At 47.7% G+C, this 13,801-nt stretch overlaps 1 protein-coding gene and 1 pseudogene across 1 annotated transcript; both read left to right on the forward strand.

Moving 5' to 3' along the window:
* Positions 1 to 517: 517 nt before the first annotated feature.
* LOC109764859 (BTB/POZ and MATH domain-containing protein 2-like) lies at positions 518 to 1,638 on the forward strand. The gene is made up of 2 exons (XM_073509629.1): positions 518 to 1,280; positions 1,325 to 1,638. The coding sequence occupies exons 1-2, from the start codon at positions 518 to 520 to the stop codon at positions 1,636 to 1,638; spliced, it is 1,077 nt and encodes a 358-aa protein (XP_073365730.1).
* Positions 1,639 to 3,760: 2,122 nt separating this feature from the next.
* Positions 3,761 to 5,064, forward strand: LOC109764861 (BTB/POZ and MATH domain-containing protein 1-like; annotated as a pseudogene).
* Positions 5,065 to 13,801: the final 8,737 nt, after the last annotated feature.

The raw sequence follows: 13,801 nt of genomic DNA on the forward strand, positions 1-13,801 counted from the left end.
GAAGCTACCATGGATGCAACACAGAGGCAAGAGAAAAAGCTGCTACGGTCAACGGCCTTTTTGTTGCGAGCGACGGCGGCGAGCATCGGCGGTGGGAGTCTGCGGCGAGGCAAACGGGCAAGGTTCTGCGAGCACGGGTCGTCGGCGGCCAAGGACGAGCGGGGTGCTGGTCTTTTTCCCCTTCTTTTTTCTCCTCTGCTTTTTCCTTTGCTGCAGCGTTTTCTGAAAGCTTGACGAAGGAATCATACGGTTTAGAAAAGCTAGATCGTGTGACCCATGTGGGACCGGCCGAAATTTTCGGCCGGCGCGCCGGCGCCTATTAGTGGCCAATAATAATCGATCTGGTTGCGTGCAAATCGAGCAGCCGTGGTGTACGTGCGTGTATCTCGCCGGAGCAGTCATCAAAGCTTGCTTTGCTTCCTCGTCGTCGTTGCCGGAAGTGCTCGAGGCTGGGCCAACTGTGGGTGGGATGGGAATGCCTATGCACGTCCACTCGCTGCCGCCGCCGGTCACGAAGATGACGCCGCCGCTGCCGGCCACGAAGATGAAGATCACGTCGCCGCTGCCGGTCACGATGGGCGCGTCGTCCACATCGAGACGCATCATAGAGCACGTCACCAGGACGTTCAGCTTCGAGGTGACCAACTACCTGCAGCTCAAGGACGCGGGCTTCCACGCGCGCGTCACTTGGCCCGTCTTCAGCTTCGGCGGCCACGACTGGCAGATCGCCTTCTACCCGGACGACGAGGACGGCCACGCCTCCTCCTACCTGCGTTATCTCGGCCCAGCCAAGGAGGTGAGGGCCAAGTTCACGCTGAGCGTGCCGGGGAACGAGGGCCAGCCACCGCTAGTCCGCCGCGACACGCCGGAGCGCGTCTTCACCCCGGAACACCGCCGGAGAACAAGCCAGGGCTTCCTCAAATTCGTCGCCAAGTCCAAGCTGGACGAACTCGGAGACGGCCGCTTCACGATACGGTGCGTCCTCACCGTCGTCAGGGACAGGGCCGTGTCTCCGCCGCCACCGGAGCTGCCCGGCCTCGAGCGCATGCTCAGCGAGGGGACAGGCGCCGACGTCACGTTCCGCGTGGGCGGTCGGGAGTTTCGCGCGCACCGGTTCCTCCTGGCCGCGCGGTCGCCGGTCTTCGGAGCACAGCTCTTTGGCCCCATGCCGAAGAAGGGCACGCGGCGCGTCGTCGAGGTCGTCGGCGTGGAGCCGGCCATCTTCCAGATGCTCCTTCACTACGTCTACACGGGCTCGCTACCGGTGTGCCGCGACGAAGGTGGGTATGACGCCATGGTGATGGAGCCCTGCTGGTCGCCGCAGGCAAGTATGGGCCGGAAAAGTTGAAACTCATGTGTGAAGAGGAGCTGTGCAGAAGGATCGACGAGGAGGCCGTGGTGACCACGTACGTGCCGACCAATCAACGCAGTTGTATCCGACCTAAGGATGGGGTGCGCTTAGAGCTTAGGCCGTCAAAGAAAGTGTTGGGCACCGTCCTGGAGTTCAAGGAGCGCTTCATCTCGACGTGTTGCCGACCACTAGCATTGGAGGGAGTCTTGGGGACAAAAGGTGGCCGTGATGAAGACGAGGAACTTGATCAGAGCAAGAAATTCAAAAGGACACGTACAAAATATTGATGATGAGTTTTCTTTCTGCATGGACGGCATTTTTGTGCCATCGCTAAGTGCCTTTATTGCGCCGGACAATGTTTGTAAGCCAAACATTTGATGCTTTGGGTATTATTAAAACCTTGGAATTTGGTCGAAAAAACCTCGAAAATCAAGCCTTTCTTATGAAATTTGCATCTCTTTCTTCGCTTTAGCTATATGTTAGGCAACTGAAAAGGGGCACCCCCCCCCCCCCCCCCCCCCCCCCCCCCAGCCTTGGACCAAACTCCGAAGCGTCAAAAAAAGTGTTGGGCACCGTCCTGGAGACCGCCGGGTTCAAGGAGCACTTCGTGACGAGTTGCCGACCACCATCAATCCATCATTGGACGGAGGAGTCTTCTTTGGGACAGACAAAGGTGGCCGTGAAGACGAGGAACTTGATCAAAGCAAGGAATTCAAAAGGACACGTACACAATATTGATGTTGATTTTCTTTCTGATAAACATAAACGACATTTTTGTGCCAGTGCCAAGTGCCTTTATCACGCTGGACAATGTTTGTAAGCCAAAACTATTTGATGCTTTAGGAATTATTAAAACCTTGGAATTTGTTCGAAACACCCTTGAAAATCAACATGTTACCTTTCTTATGGAATTTGCACTTCTTAGATCCTTTAGGCGCTGAAAGAAAATAATAATCAAATTACTACACCCTTTCCTGAATCTTTTATATCTAAATAACTACCCTACACTATTACATTTCTCTCCACGTCCTTTCACATAATCTCACTTTTTTATAATTGTCCGGTCTAAATTGTGTGACATCCTCAAGTCATGCATATACACATAAGTTACAATTTTACATTAATATATTCATAGAAACCATGCCACCTCATCAAGTTATGCTTGTCTTTTTTTTGTCGGAAAGGGGGAGGAGAGAGGGGGATCAAGTCATGCATGTAGTCACAAGTTAAATTTTTAGAATTGTTTTCATATGGTCATGTCCGGTATTCATGAACATTTTTATTCCACAAACCTTTTTTTAATTCATGTACATTTTGCAAATTTGTGTTTTTTCAAATTCATGAACATTTTTAAAATTTGTGATTTTTCCCAAATTCAGGAAGATTTTTTGAAATTCATGAATATTTTTAGATTTCTGTGAACATTTTTTATTTCACCTTTTTTTTCCCTGAAAACAAACAGTAGCCTGTTTTCTTCGTTGAGCGAGAAGTTGTTTACTCGTTGGGGTCAATATTATGCTCATGTGCATTATACCAGTTATAGCCAATTTGCCGTTACTATTTGCAAGGCTAGTTTGTCAGAATGCACATACCTGCTATAGCCAATTTGTCTTTTCTAGTACTTCCTCCGTTCCAAAATAGATGACCCAACTTTGTACTTACTTTGTACTAAAGTACAAAGTTGGGTCATCTATTTTTAAACGGAGGGAGTATTTGCAATGAGGTTTGACAGAAAAAAGAGATCTACGTCAAATAGACCTACTTTACTTTGGAAGAAAGGCAAGTTACTGTGTCTCCCTGTATCACAGATTTTATTTGCAGCTTCAACAATAGAAGGATTTGCAAAATATCTTTCATTGATAAAATGTACTCCGCAATGGGTGAAAACAACGTGAATTATGTGAAGAACATTATATGAACTAAATTGCCCCGCATTTTGTTATTGGTCATGCTACGCGTCGGCTGACTGATCTTTCATCGGCCGGGTTGGTGAGCCGTCCGATCTATGATACTCACTCTACGACCCCTCTTCTCTTTGTCCCCCATTGCAACAAGACCTTTGTTGCAATTGCAACAGGACCCTTGTTGTAGAAGCATCTCCGACTCGCGGTCGTCAACGTCACCATTGCAACATGGACCCTGTTGCAAAGAAGGCTCTCTGGCTCTCAGCCTTGTCCGTCACCATTGCAACAAGACCCCTCTTGCAATTGCAACAAGAACCTTCCCTAACCTTCGTGCCTTCCCTGCAGATCATAAGCGTCGTCGGCTCGATCGACTACTTCCCTTGATCCGCAGGGTTGCTGTGGGCCGTTCGATCGAAAGAAGATGCAAGGGCGAGGAGGCGGTCCACGAGCGCACCTTGATCCGTAGGGTGAGCGCTAGCGTTTCCTTTCTTCGATTCCTCTCCAAAGTCGGACGCCCACATATACGCGTGCAAATCCTTCTCCCCATCGGGACTCCTTGAGGATTTACTCCTTTCTTCGGATCCCTTTCTCTTTTATATAAGCCGCCTAGGTACGGTACGATACGTACGCGCGTGCAAATTCTTTTTCTTTTCTAGTTCATCAAGACGATCGAGTTAACTCCCCGTGTGTTCTCCACCGCTGCCGGCCATGGCTAACAGCAGCTCGACCTCACCGGAGATCACGTCGAGATGTGTCACGGTCAGGGAGCACACCGGTACGCTCAATTTGGAGGTGACCGATTATCTGGGGCTCGTTGGCATCGGTGTCGGCGAGCCCCTTACTTCGTCCGTCCTCGAAGTCGGCGGCTACAAGTGGATGATCAGCTTCTACCCAGACGGAGTCGAGAACTTTCATGGCCACGCTGCAGCGTTTGTGCACTGTTACTTTGACAGCAAAGACGCGGATGTGACCGCCAAGTTCACGCTGAGCATCCTAGAGAAAAGGAGCCAGGTAAACGTAGCCAGCTTCGATTCGATGAAGCGCGTCTTCTCTCCGCGCGATTACAAGACATGGGGCCATCACGGATTCGTGGACAAGGCCAAGCTGGGATGACTATCGCAACTGGGGGACGGCTGCTTCACGGTACGGTGTGTCCTCACCGTCGTCACGGACACGGACGAGTCACCGCCTCTGCAGCTGCCCACAGTGCCCAGCCTACTCTCCAGCCAACTCGAGAGCATGCTCGAGGACGGGAGAGGCGCCGACGTCACGTTCCTCGTGGGTAGCCAGGAGTTCCGCGGGCACAGGTCCTTTCTGGCCGCGCGGTCGCCGGTCTTCGGAGCTCAGTTCTATGGCCCCATGGCGGAGAAGGACGACATGCCGCGCGTCAAGGTCATCGACGTTGAGCCGGACATCTTCCAGATGATGCTTCACTACATCTACAAAGACTCGCTGCCGCTGCCACCCGCCGACGACGAAGGAGGCTACAGCGTCGCGGCGATGCAGCACCTGATGGTCGCGGCAGACATGTATGGGCTGGAGAGGCTGAAGCTCATGTGTGAAGATGAGCTGTGCAAAATTATGGATGCATCGACCGTTATGAGCACGTACGCGCTCGCGAATCAGCACCACTGTAATCGACTCAAGGATGCGTGCGTGGAATTTATGTCGTCCAAAGAAGTGTTGGCCGCCATCCTCGAGACCAATGAGCACTTCATGACACGTTGCCGACCACTGCCACTGGAGGGGAATCATGAAGAGGAAGAAGTTGACCACAGCAGGAAATTCAAAAGGACTCGTACAAAATAGATGTTGGTTTTCTTTTTTGCATAATGAACCATAGCAAAAGTGCCTCAACGTTTGTAAGCCGAAAATGTCTAAAGATTGATGTACTAAAACCTTGGTATTTGTTTACAAGGTACTTGAAAAAGTGGAAGATTTATGTTTGCCTTCTTATGAAATTTGCATACAAACTATTGCATTCCTCCTTGGATCCTTTGGGTGTTGAAAGAAAATAATAACCATATTCAGAACCCTTGTGCGAAAAGCTCTTTCCTGGCCAAAATCATCGAAATGGAAAAAACCTGCCATTTTAACCCAATGTCGTAATATTTGTCGTTTCTCCACAGAAAATTGCACACAACAAAATAACCTGAACCTGAACACAAATTTTCTTCTTACTTATTCTGTCTAATATGTTATTTGTTTTTCTATTGAAGGATGGTATGCGTGGAGCACCAGTTATGTCCCAAGTATGGCCTCGCCCTTTGCCGTTGAACTCGCATCAAGCTAGCTTGCAAAAGTTTCAAGGTAACAGATATTGCAAGGCTCGCGTAGGTGGAGGTCGTCGTTTGACGTCGTGGCGGCATCGATGGCGGAGGACCTGCCAAAGTTGACACCTCAATTTGCTTTGAAGATGGACCAGTGAAAGATGGCGGCGACGACACATGTGAGTGCGTCGGACCGGTTTGTGCCCCGGACCTGGCAGATGGCTCGGTCGGGCTTCCGGCTTTAGATGTTAGGCTTAGGTGAAAGGTCTGGGTATGTGGCCCAGCTTGCACCCCTTCATCATATGGATAGGAGTAGCGACAGATTGCCAAGATGGTGGGTTCAGGCATATCTTTGTTCTACTTTGTAATTTCCTCAAGTATAATCAATAAAATGGCCGCATGCATCTCCCAGATACAGAGGCCGGGGGTCATCCTTCTTTTAAAAAACAACAACAGATATTACAGGTTTCGGCCTCATTGTCTTTGGTTGAATAATAAAAAACACTGAAGCGTCTTGTTATCACACTGATGCCATATTTCATGCTCTCTCCAACAAGCACTGCCCCGTTCTTTGGGGCTCCGCCGGTCATGGCAACTGGGAACCTGCCCATGGTGATGCTTGTGCAGCCATTCCGGCCATTCATCCAATCATGGTTCCTCCCCGTGATCAATATGTATCCAGGCTGTTAGAGTTGTGTCGAATATTGTATACAAGGTAGGTTATAATAACTCTGAGTTGTATTGTGTTTAGATAGGATATAGAGTTGTGTCTAAGTATGACATTTGTATCCTAGGCCTCTCATATAATGCGGGGGTAGACACACGACGTAAACTATGCCAACATAATAGCACAAGAACGCAGGGGAAGCCGGTGGCATGTGCCAGCGTCCAGGGCGACCGGGTGCAGTATTGTAGTGGTGTCATGGGGAGGAGTGCCCATAGTCAGGCCTCGGGATGTAGCCATATAGGTGAATCTCGTTAACAAATCTCGGTGTCGTGCTCGTGTGATTACTTGATCCTCGGTAGATCAACGGTAACCTCGAATTTATTATAACAAATGGTATCAAGAACAAGGTTCGATTTGAGGTCGCGGTTGTTGATCCCAAGAAAGTATCGAATTGAGATACAACCGGCTACGGTGTGGTTCTCGGCGAGATTGAGAAAAACGACCAGATGTACATCGTAGCGTGCGACAGGCGTATTCGTGGAAGGTCTTCGTGATGGCAGACCGGGTCGGTACGGATCGATCCGGCAAGTCCGTGTGCAGAAAGCGTACGCGCGTGAAGACGGCCCAAGGGCTGCCGTGGCTCGAACGTGAGCGTGCTGGAGACTATACAAAGTGAACGTGAGGTTTGTTGAAAAAGAAAAGGAATTGCCAAGGCCACGTGTATGTACAGGGGCAGTTTGACTGGATCCAATTTGGTCCTTGTTTCTGCTACAGGGAGAAGCTAAAAAACAAGGGACAATTGCATTTTTGCCCCTAGTTGGTTCCTACCCACGGGTTTTGCCCTTACTTTTCGAGCTTGCTCAGTTTTGCCCTTACTTTTTCCGTCGTGGTCCCTCGAATGCCCTTTGACCGTTTGACCAAAACTTTGAAAATTTATAACTAATTCATATGAACTCAGAAAAATAAAAATAAGTATCAAAATGTTCAGATAAACATTACCTTCATGTGCATATCATTTGCATCCAGGACAAAAGCACCCTTTAAACTACCTAAGGTACTTAATGTTATTAACATTATTAAAAATAAAAAGGTATAAACAATATTTTTTTCATGAATAAAAATTACATGCAAATGTAAGTGATGTTTTCTGAACATCCAGATATCTTATTTTCATTTGTTTGAGTTCATATCATCTTGTTATGAATGTTCTAACGACTTTGACCATTATTTGGAAACTTCATAACAAGTTGATCCGAACTTAGAAAAATGCAAATAAGATATCAGGATGTTCAGAAAACATCACCTACATTTGCATGTAATTTTTATTCATGAAAAATATATTGTTTATACCATTTTATTTTTAATAATGTTAATAACATTAACTACCTCAGGTAGTTTAAACGATGCTTTTGTCCTGAATGCAAATGATATGCACATAAAGGTAATGTTTATCCGAACATTTTGATATTTTATTTGCATTTTTCTGTGTTAATATGAATTAGTTATGAATTTTCAAAGTTTTGGTCAAACGGTCAAAGGGCATTCGAGGGACCTCGACGGAAAAAGTAAGGGCAAAACTGAGCAACCTCGAAAAGTAAGGGCAAAACCCGTGGGTAGGAACCAACTAGGGGTAAAAATGCAATTGTCCCAAAAAACAAATAGAGACAAGGAAAATTGTGCAGGTTGCATGAAAGTTTTTTGGAGTCCATTTGTTATGAAGGCTTGGAACATGTGGACAGGTTATGGAGGCACGCGGTCAAGCGTGTCATGAGGATCATGTTTAACAGGGCGTCTGAGTAAGGCCAACTCCAGCATGTGACCCTATTCCGGGTGCGTCCGTTTGGGGCAAAACAGACAAACCAGACGGACCAGCAGGCGGGCGCAAACGGACTTTTGTCCGTTTTCTGTCCGCTTTCGACCCATCCCCGGCTCAAGTTTGGGCCGCTTTTGGGATGAAACGGACAGCACGCGGACGGGCGGGACGAGCGCGCTTGTCCTCCTTTGGCCCACCCGTCGGTGGCACAAAGCACCACCCCCGCGCCCCATTTCGCGCCATTTCCCCCCAAACCCTCCCACGTCTCGCCCACCACCCTCCCCCGTCCATGGCCGACGCCCCGCCGAATTCCGGCGGCCTGGCCGTCGACCCGCCCGGAAAGGTGAAGAAGAAGGCGGCCAAGGGTCCAAGGAAGATGCGGCCGGAATGCACGCCGGAGGAGCTCGCAAAGCTGGACGCGGAATCGGCGAAGAGGAGGAACCGGAGGGCGGTCGTCAAGGGCAAGAACGCTGCAACCAAGTTCTCCGCCGAGCGCGATGCGGTGGAGGCCGTGCGGCGCAAGGCCGAGGTCGACGAGAAGGAGGACATCGTCAACCAAGCGCACGCCCTCTTCATGCTTGGGCTTTGCCGTCCGACGGGTTTCTCTGGAGCTGCCGTCGGCCTGGCGAGCACCGACTCGTTGGTCGCCAGGCCTCAGCACTATCCCTCGCCGACGTCGCGGACCATGCCTTTGTCGCCCGGTTTTCCCCCGCCAAGGCACGATGGCCAGACCCGTTTTTCGGGGTCGCTGGACGTTGGCGTGATCGCGCCATCCACCCCGCGCCCCTCGGCCGTCATCGACCTCGATGTCACGCCGGGGTCCAGCAGTGGCGGCCGGCCGTCCGTCGAGATGCAAAGAAAGCAAGCACGGCCGACGTCTACGAGCACCATGCCATCGCCCCGCGTCCTATTCGACGAAATGCCAACACCAACGCCAACGGTTGACGACCCCTTCTACAGCCAGTTCATGGAGAATGTGATTTACGAGGGCGGGCGTGACGCTGCCTACGATCCCGAGGAGACCCAAAGTCAGGATGGCCACGCCCAGTATGTTGCCGATGAAGACAATGAGGCCCACGACCATGCTGACTACGACCATGGTGACTCGTGGCATGAAGATGATGACATCTATTGCGAAGGTGATGATGAAGAAGAAGAAGGCGTTGATATTGGGGTCGAGCCATTGTTCATCGACGAGCTCACCCAAAGAGCGGAAGCACAAAAAGGAAGAAGAACATTCGTATGGGTTCATGCTCACAAGAAGAGGACAAGTTGATTTGCCAATGTTGGATGGAGATTAGTCAAGATTCGAGTAACGGTGCGCAACAAAAGGGACTTGTTTTTTGGACGAGAGTCCACAAAACATTCCATGAAAAAAAGTTGTTTGCGCCCTACCAAATTACAAGCGACCGTGGCATCACCTCGAATCAAAGGAGGTGGTTGTTCATCCAACAAGAATGTGAAGGAAATATGCCCTAGAGGCAATAATAAAGTTGTTATTTATATTTCCTTATATCATAATAAATATCTATTATTCATGCTAGAATTGTATTAACCGGAAACTTGATACATGTGTGGATACATAGACAAAACACAGTGTCCCTAGTAAGCCTCTACTAGACTAGCTCGTTAATCAAAGATGGTTAAGTTTCCTAACCATAGACATGTGTTGTCATTTGATGAACGGGATCACATCATTAGGAGAATGATGTGATGGACAAGACCCATCCGTTAGCTTAGCATAATGATCGTTAAGTTTTATTGCTATTGCTTTCTTCATGACTTATACATGTTCCTTTGACTATGAGATTATGCAACTCCCGAATACCGGAGGAATACCTTGTATGCTATCAAACGTCACAACGTAAAAGGGTGATTATAAAGATGCTCTATAGGTATCTCTGAAGGTGTTTTGTTGGGTTGGCCTAGATCGAGATTAGGATTTGTCACTCCGAGTATGGGAGAGGTATCTCTGGGCCCTCTCGGTAATGCACATCATAATAAGCCTTGCAAGCAATGTGACTAATGAGTTAGTTACGGGATGATGCATTACGGAACAAGTAAAGAGACTTGCCGGTAACGAGATTGAACTAGGTATGAGGATACCGACGATCGAATCTCGGGCAAGTAACATACCGATGACAAAGTGAATAACGTATGTTGTCATAACGGTTCGACCGATAAAGATCTTTGTAGAATATGTAGGAACCAATATGAGCATCCAGGTTCCGCTATTGGTTAATGACTGGAGAGGTGTCTCGGTCATGTCTACATAGTTCTCGAACCCGTAGGGTCTGCACGCTTAACGTTCGATGACGATTTATATTATGAGTTATGTGTTTTGGTGACCGACGATTTTCGGAGTCCCGGATGAGATAACGGACATGACGAGAAGTCTCGAAATGGTCGAGAGGTAAAGATTGATATATTGGACGATAGTATTTGGACACCGGAATGGTTCCGTAGTGTTTCGGATGTTTATCGGAGTACCGAGAGGTTATCGGAACCCCCCGGGGGAAGTAATGGGCCACATGGGCCATAGGGGAGAGGCAAGGCAGCCCGCAAGGGGGTGGCGCACCCCCATGGGGAGTCCAAATTGGACAAGGGGAGGGGGCGCGACCCCCCTTTCCTTCTCCTTTTCCATCTCCTTCCCCCTTTCCCCCTTCGATAAAAGGAAGGGGGGCCGAATAGGACTAGGAGTCCAAGTGGGATTCCTCCCCACTTGGCGCGCCCTAGTCCGGCCTCCTCCCCTCTCCCTCCTTTATATATGGGGGCATGGGGGCACCTCTAGGAACATCAATTTTTTCTTAGCCGTGTGAGGTGCCCCCCTCCACCGTTTACTCCTCGAGTCATATTGTCGTAGTGCTTAGGCGAAGCCCTGCGCGGATAACTTCACCATCACCATCACCACGCTGTCGTGCTGACGGAACTCTCCCTCGACACTTTGCTGGATTAAGAGTTCGAGGGACGTCATCGAGCTGAATGTGTGCAGAACTCAGAGGTGCCGTACGTTCGGTGCTTGATCGGTTGGTTCTAGAAGACGTTCGACTACATCAACCGCGTTAAGCTAACACTTCCGCTTTCGGTCTACAAGGGTACGTGGACACACTCTCCCCTCTCGTTGCTATGCATCTCCTAGATAGATCTTGCGTGATCGTAGGAATTTTTTTAAAATTGCATGCTACATTCCCCAATAGTGGAATCCGAGCCAGGTCTATGCGTAGATGATATGCACGAGTAGAACCCAAAGAGTTGTGGGCGATGATAGTCATACTGCTTGCCACCAACGTCTTATTTTGATTCGGCGGTATTGTTGGATGAAGCGGCCCGGACGAACCTTACATGACCGCGTTCATGAGACCAGTTCCACCGACAGACATGCAACTTGTTTTGCATAAAGGTGGCTGTCGGGTGTCTGTTTCTCCAACTTCAATTGAATCGAACTTGACTACGGCCGGTCCCTGTTGAAGGTTAAAACAGCAAACTTGAAAAAATATCGTTCTGGTTTTGATACGTAGGTAAGAACGGTTCTTACTAGAAGCCTGTAGCAGCCACGTAAAACTTGCAACAACAAAGTAGAGGATGTCTAACTTGTTTTTGGAGGGCATGTTGTGATGTGATATGGTCAAGACATGATGTGATATACGTAGTTGTATGAGATGATCATGTTTTGTAAAAGTTATCGGCAACTGGCAGGAGCCTTATGGTTGTCGCTTTATTGTATGAGATGCACACGCCATGTAATTGCTTTACTTTATCACTATGCGTTAGCGATAGTTGTAGAAGCAATAGTTGGCGAGACGACCACGATGCTACGATGGAGATCAAGGTGTCAAGCCGGTGACGATGGAGATCATGACGGTGCTTTGGAGATGGAGATCAAAGGCACAAGATGATGATGACCATATCATGTCACATATTTTGATTGCATGTGATGTTTATCTTTTATGCATCTTATTTTGCTTAGTCCGGCGGTAGCATTATAAGATGATCCCTTACTAAAATTTCAAGGTATAAGTGTTCTCCCTGAGTATGCACCGTTGCGACAGTTCGTCGTGCCGAGACACCACGTTATGATCGGGTGTGATAAGCTCTACGTTGACATACAACGGGTGCAAGACAGTTTTGCACGTGCGGAATACTCGGGTTAAACTTGACGAGCCTAGCATGTACAGACATGGCCTCGGAACACTGGAGACCGAAAGGTCGAACGTGAATCATATAGTAGATATGATCAACACAGAGATGTTCACCATTGAAGACTACTTCATCTCACGTGATCATTTAGAGGACTCGAGGGATGTCTATCTAAGTGGGAGTTCTTAAGTAATATGATTAATTGAAACTAACTTATCATGAACTTAGTCTTGATAATATTAGCATATCTATGTTGTAGATCAATAGCTTGCGATGTAGCTCCCCGTTTATTTTTGATATGTTCCTAGAGAAAAATAAGTTGAAAGATGATAGTAGCAATGAAGCGGACTGGGTCCATGATCTGAGGATTATCCTCATTGCTGCACAGAAGAATTATGTCCTTGATGCACTGCTAGGTGACGGACCTATTGCAGGAGCAGATGCAGACGTTATGAACGTTTGGCAAGCTCGGTATGATGACTACTTGTTAGTTTTGTGCGCCATGCTTTACGGCTTAGAACCGGGACTTCAAAAACGTTTTGAACTCCACGGAGCATATAAGATGTTCCAAGAGCTGAAATTGGTATTTTAGACTCATGCCCGAGTTGAGAGGTATGAGACCTCTGACAAGTACTTTGCCTACAAGATGGAGGAGAATATCTCAACCAGTGCGCATGTGCTCAAAATGTCTGAATACTACAATCTCTTGAATCAAGTGGGAGTTAATCTTCCAGATAAGATAGTGATTGACAGAGTTCTCTAGTCGCTATCAGCAAGTTACTAGAACTTCGTGATGAACTATAATATGCAAGGGATGATGAAAATGATTCCCGAGTTCTTCGCAATGCTAAAATCGGCGAAGCTAGAAATCAAGAGAGAGCATCAAGTTTTGATGGTTAACAAGACCACTAGTTTCAAGAAAAAGGGCAAAGGAAAAGAAAGGGAACTTCAAGAAGAATAACAAGCAAGTTGCCACTCCAGTGAAGAAGCCCAAAGCTAGACCTAAGCCTGAAACTGAGTGCTTCTACTGCAAAGGGAATGGTCACCGGAACTACCCCAAATAATTGGTGGATATGAAGGATGGCAAAGTGAACAAAGGTATATTCAATATACATGTTATTGATGTGTACTTTACTAGTGTTCATAGTAACCCGAGGGTATTTGATGCCAGTTCAGTTGCTAAGATTAGTAACTCGAAACAGGAGTTGCAAAATGAACAGAGACTAGTTAAGGGCAAGGTAACGATGTGTGTTGGAAGTGATTCCAAGGTTGATAAGATCACCATCGCATACTCCTTCTGCCTTCGGGATTAGTATTGAACCTAAATAAATGTTATTTGGTGTTTGCGTTGAGAATGAATATGATTGGATCATGTTTATTGCAATACGGTTATTCAATTAAGTCAGAGAATAATTGTTGTTCTGTTTACATGAATAAAACCTTCTATGGTCATACACCCAACATAAATGGTTTATTGAATCTCGATCGTAGTAATACACATATTCATAATATTGATGCCAAAAGATGCAAAGTTGATGATGATAGTGCAACATACTTGTGGCATTGCCGTTTAGGTCATATTGGTGTAAAGCGCATGAAGAACTCCATGCAGATGGGCTGTTGGAATCACCTGATTATGAATCATTTGATACTTGCGAA

The sequence above is a fragment of the Aegilops tauschii genome, chromosome 2, assembly GCF_002575655.3.
Source record: "Aegilops tauschii subsp. strangulata cultivar AL8/78 chromosome 2, Aet v6.0, whole genome shotgun sequence".
Taxonomy (NCBI): Eukaryota; Viridiplantae; Streptophyta; class Magnoliopsida; order Poales; family Poaceae; genus Aegilops; species Aegilops tauschii.